Source organism: Siniperca chuatsi, linkage group LG1, assembly GCF_020085105.1.
Source record: "Siniperca chuatsi isolate FFG_IHB_CAS linkage group LG1, ASM2008510v1, whole genome shotgun sequence".
Taxonomy (NCBI): domain Eukaryota; kingdom Metazoa; phylum Chordata; class Actinopteri; order Centrarchiformes; family Sinipercidae; genus Siniperca; species Siniperca chuatsi.
In genome coordinates this window covers 25,432,519-25,445,138 of record NC_058042.1, presented here as the reverse complement: position 1 = coordinate 25,445,138, position 12,620 = coordinate 25,432,519, and the positions used below count along the sequence as shown (strand labels likewise).

The window sequence follows — 12,620 nt, the reverse complement described above, 5'->3', positions numbered from 1 at the left end:
ACAAAAGAACCAACAGTCTGCAGAATCTCCAACAAGCCCACTCAGCACTGTTTATTGAGCAGTAAATGTTGTGTGGGTGTGTGTGGGTGACGGTTCAGTTCAGCATGTGTGTTTTGTGAAGCATCATTTATGTGTGTGCCTGCACTTGCCCGTCTGTACAAATGAGCACTTAACAGAGATCACCTCTGGTGTAAAGGCACAAATGAGTGGCCATAAGATTACAGTGTCTGAAACAAATACATTTTGTTTTTTCATCTTCACAGATTTAAAGCCTTACATATTTTGTTTAAGCATATGTGTCAGGTCTATGGCTATAACTATGGCAAAAGCACTGGTCCTCAAAACACAGTAATCAAGATCAGCTCCATCTCCAAGGTTTTGTTGTATCAACATTATCATTATTATTATTATTATTATTATTATTATTATTATTATTATTATTTTGCCTGGTCACATTCTCACATTTCTTTTCAAGCTCTCTTATCTATGCAATAAAATGTTGCAATTGGCACATCATCAGAGAACGTATTGGCTGTGAGGACAAACTTTATCACCGGCAACATAGATTAACTAAGCACTTTGGCAAGACCCCTGACAATTTTAAGACTTTATTGGGGATTTCATACATTTAATCAAACGAAAGAGAACTTATCTTTATTATTCATTCTTTAATCACACGTCACATTTCAATGACGTGGTAACATAACTTAAACACAAATAAGGAGTCAAACAACATCTGACAGCAGACAATGTTCCTCATATCTCTGTCATATTGGGTATATTTCTGCAACAGTTCAGTATGCTTCAGTGCAGTGAAAGCTACATTCAGTCCCGTTCTGCAGCTGTCCTTTGTAGACATGAAGGGAAATGACCTTAGTGATGTGATGCCACATTAGGTCCCTTGCAGATGTACCATTTCCTCAAAATACTGGGTGCTGTAGAGGGTTGTATTGCTGTAGACCACATGGTTTTGATTATTAGGAGACATTTTATCCATGTTCTGTCTTGATAGAAGATCCTGTCTGTTTCACTGATGTACACAATGAGTGGCTGCAAATACTTTTTTGTCTGGTTTAAACCTGTCAGGTGCCTTATTGGAGGGGTTTGGCACAGACAATGTTGCTGTTAGTGCTTTTTGACCCCACCAATATGATACTACAGGCTTTAATCGAACACCAAAAAGACTTTGCAACTACTACTGGCCTGCATCTGCTTATACGAATGCTTATCCTAACAGCTTAATTGCTGAAAAAAACTAAAACTTGCCCTGTCTTCTTCGTTGCTCATCATATGCGAGGAGTTTCTGAGCTGGGCTGCTGGTTGGGAGTAATCTGAGTCTGGAAGAGAGGCTGAAGAAATAAGCCCAGGGTGCCCACCACACACACTATCACAAAGATCCACAGGAACATACGATCCACCACCATAGCCACATACTTCCAGTCCTCTATCACCTGCAAATATACAGAAATCAAATTAAAATTAGTCAGTGTGTATGTTTTTGTCACAACAAACCTTACACAGGCATTTATTATAAAAAAAAAAAAACGGCATTATTGCAGAGTGGTGAGATGACCAAATAATCCTGCTTCAGTTGCCTGAGGACGCTGCCATGCCTCTGTGCAGCCACTCGGGGGCAGAGAGTGTCACCGAGTGAATGAATGAGTGAATAAGTGTGAAGGTGATTCACTTTCTGAATCTAGGTTCTTTGCATCTGAACAAACAGTAAAACCCTGATGACACATCGTACATACATCATTTAGCCTAAATATGTCTTGCAGCATATTGTGTTTGCTGGCACTTGAATTGGATTGAATTGGTACATATAGTGTTCTGTGTTTTTCATATGTGTTACATCCATAATATTGCTTAGTTTAGATAAGCTTATTCTTAGGATGCTGACTGAGTACTATTTGAACGGGAATACAGTTAAGTTATATCCCTGTCAGGACCGTTTCCATATTGCTGAGCCCTACACTAAAATAGCTATTGACCCTTTCACCCCATTTTCACTGCTGTCCTTGGTAGTTTTTGAAACGAGTCATTTCTCATTCCTGGTTCCCTCCTCATGCTGCCCGGTCAGAGTCACTATTTAAGGTTAGTGGTATTCCGTCCTATGCCTCAGGGGTAACAGAATGTAAAGAAAATGTTATCACGTCAATACAAACACCGTTTACCCAGTTTTCTGGGATCAGGATAGATGGAGGAGGAGAGCACTGACAGTGGAGCCTGATTGTTAAAATGTTGTGAATACCTAAACTTACCAAAGTTATTTTAGCTACTAACTTTTAACCTTATCACAGATGAACACATAAAAAAATTTGTCTTCAATGATATTCTCCTAATTTGATTGATGTTGGGCACACAATATGTCCATGTTTTCTGTTTATCTCTAATTCTCCTAGGTTAGCAAAAAGACTGTAAGCAGCAAAAATCCACCTACCAGCACCTCTAAAACTCCTAAAGGAACACATTTTTCATTTGTATATTCTATACACAAACATAAATGTAAAAACAACAATTTACATTGAAGTAGTATTTCAAGCTGTTTCCTTCTGCTTCCAGTGTTTATGCTAAGCTAGGATAATAGCCTTCCGCCTCCAGCTCTGAACTTAAAGGAGTACTCCACCAATTTAGCATTGCACTCCTATAACACTGCCAGACTCATGATGGACAGTTTTAAAAAAAGGAACCAAAATCCATGCAGCAGAACTGGAGATATCGTCTTTTTTATTTCACGCATTCTTAAATTGCCCACAATGCAAATGGGGCGTTGACAGTTTGGTCGGAGAGTCAGCTGTGTTATCACCAGTGGCAACTAATGTATCCTCGAGCCTCTAGCCTCAAGCAGGGATGAGGAGCGATCTACAGAGGTCTGATAACTGCAACTTAAAGGGGAACTCCAGAGTTCCCCTTTAATACACAGACATAAGAGTGGTATCAGTCTTCTCATCTAACTCTTGGTGAATAAGTTTTTCCCAAAATCTTGAACTATTTCTTTAAATTTAAGTCAAATTCTGAAACATTTTATGAGACTGCCCTGGATATTGGTAGAATTTGGTGATCACTGTATAGATGCAATAAAATATTTGGTTTAAATGTGTATACATACACTCTGATCATCATCATCTCCCATCATGTGCTCAGCCACAAAGCGCACCCCGTTCACCGCCTCCTGGACATCAGCAGCCCAGTCAGAGTTTCCTCCTGAGTCTCCTTTCCTGTTGGAGTGGCTATAGCCCAGTGGAGGAGCTACATTTTTGTGTCCTGGGGTGGAGAAGGCAGAGTCAGAAGACAGCAGTGCAGAAGACGACATGGTGATACCTGTTTTGGATGCAACTGGGTAACCCAAGCCCAAAATGGCTCTCCTCGCCCGCAGACACCGCTGTTGGCGAAGTCTCTGGCTTGAAGAGTTATTGTGAGGACGTCTCATGAAGAGTAAGGCAGGAAGTTTGACTAGAAATATCAGCTTGACCCAGGAAGGCATGGTGTGGGTGCTGGGCGAGCGGTGATGCACGTTGAGCACACACACACTGGTGATGATGGAGAAGGTCACCAGCACCATGGTGAACATCAGGTACTTGCCGATCAGGGGCACATCCAGTGAGGTGGGAGGAACAATCTTTGAGATTAAAAGCAAGAACACAGTGAGAGCCAAGAGGACAGAGATGCAGAGGGTCATCTTCTCCCCGCAGTCTGAAGGTAAGTAGAAGACCAGGATGGCCAGAGACGTGATCAGAACACAGGGAATGATGAGGTTTATGGTGTAGAAAAGGGGCTTCCTCTTGATGATGAAGTCATACGTCAGGTCCACATAGGTTGGATCCAGAGGGTTGACAGTCCGTCTGCCTGGCAGCGCCAAGATATCCCACTCCCCACTGGGAGTAAAATCATCCATACTAGCCACCTCAGACTTCAAGATCAGGTCGATCTCTGTGTGGTCATACGTCCAAGAGCGGAACTTGAGGGTGCAGTTCTGCTGGTCGAAGGGAAAATGCTTGACCTCGATCTTACAGGCGCTTTTGTAGATGGCTGGAGGAAGCCAGTTGATGCTGCCATTGAAAAGGACAATGGCATTGGTGAAGACTGTTACCTCATAGGTACCATCAGCGCTACGAGAAGAGGAAGAGAGAGAAAGAAAACTTTAGAGAGCCTGTGAATCAGTTTCTGAGGCTTGTGTTATCAACTCTGCCATTATAGTGAAGATAAGAGGAAAGCTACTCACACTGAAAATTTGTATTGTTTTAATTTTTACGGCCAAGGACAGACGAGTCGATATCAAAACCCAAATCCACAGACTAAACACTCATCATATATAAACTCTGTAAGGGCTTCAGAAAATCATTTGGGAAAGATATTAATTCTCAAATGTCTAGCTATAAGAGAGTTTCCCATCCAAAAGTATAGGTTGAACCTTATAGAGAAAACATAGACAAATTATTTAAAAGAATAATCTTGTGTTTAAATCTTTAATACAAACATTGCACACAAGCATGTAAAACCTCTCTGTAAGAAAACACTGACATTCCAGTGACGCTTACTTGTTGTACAGGACAATATCTGGGAGCCAGATGTGCCTGGAGGGAATACGCAGTTTGTCGATACCTTCGTACTTTGCAGGGTCCCATGATAACCTGTAATCCACCCAGTGCTGGAGAGACAGAGAGCTGGCCGTCAAGTCTGATGTCCACACACTTTCTCAAGACCAGCTCATTTCTAATTACATGCTTCATTATCAGTGAAATATGTTTGGAGCACAATTACATAAGCAGTTTGTTCCACACTGAGAGAGGAAGAATGGATTTGGTTTAATTCAAGTTCAAGGGGAAAGGGTATTTAACAAGACATAGGTTGGCTGAGAGCATATGACTCTGAGCTTCATCACACTTACCTGAGTGAGCCAGACGTTTGTGGTCATGATCTGTTCTCTTTCATTCTGGAAATGTACAAGTGAGGTGGAAATTACTTTCAGAACAGTTTTCATGCACAAACGATTGACTCAGATAGAATAATAAAGTGGTTGTGACATTTTGTTTTTGCAAATGTTATAACTGCATATTAGGTAGACCCTGAACACTGATTTAAGCCATGGATTGTTCAAGACACTTAGTGATTCCCCACCACGGGTACTTGTACCCCAGGGAGTACTACTGTAGTTGCCATGGGGCAGTGGAAAGATTGTGGAGTAGCTGATTCGACAAAATGAAAATTATGACTGTATAAAAAAATAGGAGCCAATAAATAGCCAAATACAATTAGAAATTGTTGTGATGCTGATCTTTAGTATATTTACAATAACCAGTAAGCTACCAGGCTGACTGCACAGTACATAACTTACCACCAACCTCAGTCAGTGTGATTGAGAGTGCATGAAAACAAGTAAGCAAGTGAGCAGAGAAGTTGACATTGTTAGCTAAATGTAATGGATAAGCAGCTGAAATTAGCTTATAGCAATGGATAAATGGCTGAAAAAGTAGCTAAGAGCAATGCACAAATAGTTGAAATAGTTCAAAGTAATGGATAAACGGTTGTTGTATGAATGTCAATTTGACCAAACCAATCTAAACACTGACAATTCAATACTATGAAAATGATTTTAACAATATCCACTTTTATATAATATATAGTGTTAAATAACATCCAATTTAAAATCCATTCAAAAGAACATTTTGGAAGATGACTGGTGGTGCCGATGAAGGGGAACTTGATTACTAATATAGGACTGTGGGTATGTCAGACAAAAAAGGTAACAATAAAGGTAACAATAACATTTTCACTAAAATGTTTGTAAAAAAACAACAACAAAATACTTAATACACCCTTATTCATGGTCTGTTACATAAATACTAATTAAAACCCTATTGATAATAATGCATATGCATAATGCAGATGATACTGCTGCTTCCACTATAGGAAAGTCATTGAAGATGCTGAGGACCAAGAGAAGAAGGTAATATATCTGTTGGTGTAACAAGTACACAATGAGGTTTACACACACAGAATGAATTACCACCTCGACTGGACAGTGCCAGCATCTAAACAGCTACTTTCTGACTCCCGAAACTTTCATTGCAAAGCAAGCGTTATCAAGATTTGAGGACAGATTTGTTGCAACACTAACTTTAGATGAACGTTCCTGCTTACTGTCATCTTTACTCTGGCATCTAGCTGGAAGTAAGGTCAAAAATAACTGCATTTGAATCCTCCTCTCTTCTTAGCATGTCTGTTGGTGGCATTGTCATCACACTGCCATGACATACACTTCCAATAAAGTGATACCAAATGCCAATTACTGCAAGGGGTACAATGCAAACTCATAAACTGAGGCTGTGAATGAGCCTTGCTGCTTTAGTCTGCAGCTGGGAGGAGCCTCCACTGTAAATCAGAGGACAGCCTCCATCACTGTGGCTAAAACAGCTTTATGGCCCCTTTTAATCCAATGTGCTGAAGTTTCAATCTGGACATGACAGAGGCAGAGATCACAGCTGACCAGATCTATCCTCTACTTCATCCATCCGTTTAGAGCTACTGCCTCTCTGCACAGGCTGGTTTGTAATTAACTGCTTTCTCAAAGCCTTGCTCTGTCTTTTCTATCGTCCTCTTTCTTTCACTGTCTTTCTTTTTCTGTCTCCCTCTTTGTCTCCCCATATTCTCTCCCTCACACACACACAGATACACACACATAAATAAATACCCACACATCCTCATGGTGTGCAGTGGTGGTATGTGGTGCCTTACCACACTGATGAGCTGAGCCAGAGACACTTGCAGCTTCACTGTGACTCTCTCTGTCCTGTTGACAGCCGGGCGGATGAGCGGATTGTAGCGATTCTTTCCCAGCAACGAGTTCATGAGACGCTCCTCTGAGTCAGCACAGCTGCTACCTGGTGACACAATTTTATAATGATTATTTTTTTACACAGGCAGTGTATACACATCCAAAATATCAGACAAAACCTTTAGAACATTAGACCTAGTGTTCCATGGAGTGAGACCAAATACTTGGACAAAGCTTATCAAGCCATTAGGCCATGGACATGCTGTGACCTTGTAAAAGTTGATGGACACTGTTGATTGCTGTAGGAAGATCCTGAGGTCTTAAGATATGGTTTGCATGGAACTAAAGATCCATGCTACTTGTTTTCATTTGGCATGCTGGTATTTTCCTCACTGATTTTCGGTCCATTAGGACCAACAATTACAGATTGGTTGTTCAAAGCCACTACATTCAGCTGTCAGACTGAATTATTTTTGAAATTGATGATGGAATTCATTGAGTGAGATGTCATTGGCTAAGTGTACTGCAGTGGTTTCCCACTACAGTCCAAACAAAGATTACTGCTGTTTTGCTTTCTGGCCATTCTGGGGATTCAGACCTGCGACTCAAAGTCCATATTACAACGTAAAAAAACAAGGTCAGCTTAAGTGTGAAATCAAAGGGATATTTTAGTGTAGTGTTCAATGAATGCTGATATTGGACAATTTAGCAAAACCCCACATTACGTTCAGTGCTTTGGCAACAGTATTATTAGGGTAAGTCACAATGAAACAGAAGTTGGAGCGTCTTTAGCTTCTGTAATGTATTTCCGAGTGGTGCTATTTAATTAAAATTGAATTGAAATTGAATATGTGGACATGGTGGAATTACGAGTGGAATTTAAATCAGATTCTTCAGATTTGATTGGATCACTCAGAATGGGCATAGCTTAGCAAATATGGTGGAGCGATATGGAGCTGTAGAGGACTATTGGCCTCCAGCCACACCTCCCTCAGGATGAGGGAGAAATGAACAAATTAGGCCTCAACCATGCCCATTAGAAAATGTAAACAAAGCTTTTGCCAACTGATATCCAAACACTCCTCTGACCCATGATATCACTCTGCGAGCTACTACCCCCTCGCTAACGGTCAAGTGCCGTTTTATCTGATGGTCGGGGTTAGCTAGTTGCCCTCAAATCACATTTTATTGGATACATTTCTGTACATGTTTTTGGCACAACAAGCGATAACCGAACAACTGACACAAAGATACATAATTAGAACTTGGAAAATGTATTTTTTTTATTTCACTGTGTCTTAAGGTTAGGGAAAGATTGTGGTTGCATTTTTTAAAAGCCAACATTAAGTTTTGGTCCACAACAGCACATGAACTCACGGTCTACTACATGAAAGCTGGAAGCTACTATCCACCACTGACTTCCACACCCTTACTATCTCCCTCTTTAAATAAAGGATGCACTACTTCCTGTTTTGGCACTAAATGTTAGCATTATATGATACAGGTCCAATATCAATGTAATTCAGAGAGATACCGGGCTACATGTAGACAGGGATAGGTCAGCTGTTGAAACTTTTGGATGTACTATTGCAGACTTGAAACACACAGCACCTGCTCTCGTCCACCGTCCTCACATCCATGCCTGATTTCTACAAAACAATCCAACCAACAAGTATTGTGTGAGAGAGAGAGTGTAAAAGAAGGGAACACATCGGTTTAGTAAAAATACTGTTCCTCCTCTATCTGTTCACCTGAATGTGCCAGACTACTTCTGTACATATAATGTTTTCTTATGGAAACAGCAGCTGTCAGTTAAGAAATCCAGGGACGGCTGTGTTGTGGAAATTATACTGAAATGTTATGAAGGCTCCAAAGTAATTTCCAAATAAGTAATTACATTTGAGAAGAGGGCAGCTAATTTCACAGCATGTTAATAATTCTGCTTATGCCTAAAGCCAAACCACTGGATGCATCTTTCAAATGAGAATATGCTATGAATACCAACACTTACACTCCACCTCCTTCCCTCCATCCCTGATAAATGCCCATGTCAGTGGTGAAGCCTGATTGAAACTGATGATCAGTGCTTCTCATCTGGAGCAGAATGAATACATGTAGCACTAGCTCTTCCATTTTCTTTACATGCAGCCGGTTATTAATGCCCCCACATGGTGTGGAGTAGCTGAGTCGACTTACTCATGGGAAACACTCCAATGAGGTGAGACTCTTACTAATGGGCCCGTGGAAGAAGAATCGCTGCTGTTGACAATAGTCAGCAGAGTGATATTCATGGCTGCAGAACCTCAGAGATTCACCTCATGTGCCTTTTGTTAAGCTATGTGACAATGCAGATTACTATAAGTAAGAACAATGTTAGACTTCCAACTCCAATGCTTCTCCTCTTGCAGAGTATCAAACTGTTTGTGTCATTATCGGCCCACAGACTCCTGGGGCTTTGCAGGGTGTGGCATACCGACCGGGTCAGCGCATGCTGCCATGACATTTGGCTGAGGTCCCATACAACACAGTCGGACCTCCACAGCCCTCTTTAACAGATGGTGTGTTGTCAAAGCCCTCGGAGACCAGAGTGAAACCAGCTCTGCCTTCCCCAGAGGTGAAGGTCACTGGCAAACCACCCAAACTTGTGATTATCTGCTGTGAACTGCCACTGTGGGTGTATGTAGGTTTAATGTGAAAAATGAATAGCGTCTCATAAGTGACGTGTTGGCATTACGTTGATTGAGAGTGAGGTCAGGCATGTTAATGCAATGCTAGAGCCAGCCGTTGTGGAGTTGATAAGGTCACTCCACACAACACACTGAAAAACATTATTCTACCAAAATATAATACAGTTGGAGACCCGAGGGCATACTGAAGTGTGTGAATGAACCAAAACACGGGGCAAAGTGAGGTGTCACGAAGTAGAAACACAGATTATTTTTCTCTTCTATTCCTTTGTATTCCACCTCTTACATATATGATAAACAGTATTAATAAGATTAGGGCATTATCTTCTTCTTTGTCATCTGGGCCAAAAGTAGAAGAAGTAGAAAGCTTTGTCTCTGTGACACACATGAGGATTCATCACTTAAATGCCATTTTTTCCCCATTGGATAGACTTGTCCTGAAAGTGTAAACTTTGAGTTCCACTGATCTCACCAAATAAACCCACTTTGGCCATGTGAAATAGTGATCTTGGAGAAGTCAAAAAAAGGATGGTAAGCACAAAGGTTTCCTGAAATTGTTAAAGTAATTTTATAGGTTTAGGGAGCCCTTTCTAATATTGTGTCCACTTCTCAGGTGTATGTGTGGTCGCCTGTTGGTTGTGACCCAACACTAAATATCCCAAACCTTCATATGAGCTGCTGATTGCTGATTTGGTGACTAAGAACCACATTTGATAGCAGAATTGACTCAACAAATTGCCCCTGATGAGATACTGTGTTGAAATACAGTAGTATCATATCTCAGCTGAACTTGCAAAAAATGTTTGTTTATGCTATTCATGCATGTGTTTTTAATTTATACTAAAATGTGGTGTATCTGTGTCTTTTTTTAATAGTTCAAGCTATGCAGCTGAGCCACTGCACTGAAAACTTATCTTAAAAGCTGCGATTCGACTTTGGGACACTAAAAGAAAGAGAATCACTCCTCAGCACAGAGGCACTTTCACCCAAATAAATTTGGAGCTGACACACAGATACAAGCACATGCTAGAACTGCCTAAATTAGTAGGTTAAGTCAGAGAACGTAAAGAAAAACACACTTACAGTGAATCAAAGAGAAAAAGTAAGCGAAGATGGAGAGAGCCCGACTCATTTTTTCGGCACCATCTGATCCGCGGGAGATGTCAGTGATAAAGCCTCGAAGCTGCGGTGTTCAGCGCTCTTCCTCTCGGACATGCCGGACTCTACGAGCTCACGGTTTGGACACAATGGTTGCTGATCCGTCTTGGGGTTACTTTCCAACAATCCGCCCAAAAAAATTCACCGAGTCTACCCAGGTCTTTACGCTCCGACAACACGCAGCAGCCTGCTCTGGTGCGCTGCTCTCTCCGTCCCCAGCAAGTCCTGCAGGTCCTGTACCCGGTCTGTGATCACCTACTGCAAGTTTACACCAGCTCAGTAGCTGTTTGAGATGGTAGGTTACATTTGCTGTATGTACCACTGAATATGTTATTCACTGTATTTTGCTAATTGAAAGGGAAAAGGGGATTTATTCATTTCTAAACATATATAGGCCTACTTTTGCACTTGGATTTGGTGAGGACACGCCTGAATGTTAGTGAAGTAGCCTAATACTATACAGTCAGTGCACTTATTTCGACCCATATTTATTTATCTGACCTCTATTGCCCCCGCACCCTAATAAATGATTGTATATGCCCCCTTCCTGATTTTTTTTTTTTTTTTTGCATGTTTGTCACACTTAAATGTTTCAAATCATCAAACAAATTTAAATATTAGTCAAAGGTAACACAAGTAAACACAAAATGCAGTTTTTAAATGAAGGTTGTTATTATTAAGGGAAAACAAAATCCAAAACTACATGGCCCTGTGTGAAAAAGTGATTGCCCCCTAAACCTAATAACTGGTTGGGCCACCCTTAGCAGCAACAACTGCAATCAAGCGTTTGCGATAACTTGCAGTGAGTCTTTTACAGCACTGTGGAGGAATTTTGGCACACTCCTCTTTGCAGAATTGTTGTAATTCAGCCACATTGGAGGGTTTTCGAGCATGAACTGCCTTTTTAAGGTTATGCCACAGCATCTCAATAGGATTCAGGTCTGGACTTTGACTAGGCCACTCCAAAGTCTTCATTTTGTTCTTCTTCAGCCATTCAGAGGTGGACTTGCTGGTGTGTTTTGGATCATTGTCCTGCTGCAGAACCCAAGTTCGCTTCAGCTTGAGGTCACGAACGGATGGCCAGACATTCTCCTTCAGGAGTTTTTGGTAGACAGCAGAATTCATGGTTCCATTTATCACAGCAAGTCTTCCAGGTCCTGAAGCAGCAAAACAGCCAAAGACCATCACACTACCACCACCATATTTTACTGTTGGTATGATGTTCTGTTTCTGAAATGCCATGTTACTTTTACTCCAGATGTAATGGGACACACACCTTCCACAAAGCTCAACTTTTGTCTCGTCAGTCCACAGAGTATTTTCCCAAACGTTTTAGGGATCATCAAGATGTTTTCTGGCAAAAATGAGACAAGTCTTAATGTGCTTTTTGCTCAGCAGTGATTTTCATCTTGGAACTCTGCCATGCAGGCCATTTTTGCCCAGTCTCTTTCTTATGGTGGAGTCATGAACACTGACCTTAACTGAGGCAAGTGAGGCCTGCAGTTCTTTGGATGTTGTTGTGGGGTCTTTTGTGACCTCTTGGATGAGTCGTCGCTGCGCTCTTGGGGTAATTTTGGACGGCGGGCCACTCCTGGGAAGGTTCACCACTGTTCCATGTTTTCGCCATTTGTGGATAATGGCTCTCACTGTGGTTCACTGGAGTCCCAAAGCTTTAGAAATGGCTTTATAACCTTTTCCAGACTGATAGATCTCAACTACTTTCTTTCTCATTTGTTCCTGAATTTCTTTGGATCTCAGCATGATGACTAGCTTTTGAAGATCTTTTGGTCAACTTCATTTTGTCAGGCAGGTCCTATTTAAGTGATTTCTTGATTGAGAACAGGTATGGCAGCAATCAGGCCTGGGTGTGGCTAGAGAAATTGAACTCAGGTGTGATAAACCACAGTTATGTTTTAACAGGTGGGGCAATCACTTTTTCACACAGGGCCATGTAGGTTTGCATTTTGTTTTCCCTTAATAATCGTAGAAAAGGTTTCAGT

The 12,620-nt window shown here is 41.2% G+C and overlaps 1 protein-coding gene across 1 annotated transcript; it reads right to left on the bottom strand.

Moving 5' to 3' along the window:
* chrnb4 (cholinergic receptor, nicotinic, beta 4 (neuronal)) lies at window positions 1-11,207 on the bottom strand. The gene is given in 7 exon segments (XM_044193658.1): window positions 1-1,451; window positions 3,110-4,109; window positions 4,539-4,648; window positions 4,889-4,933; window positions 6,736-6,881; window positions 10,546-10,623; window positions 10,626-11,207. Coding segments are annotated over 7 exon segments (1,596 nt in total). The 5' UTR covers window positions 10,678-11,207; the 3' UTR covers window positions 1-1,286.
* Window positions 11,208-12,620: the final 1,413 nt, after the last annotated feature.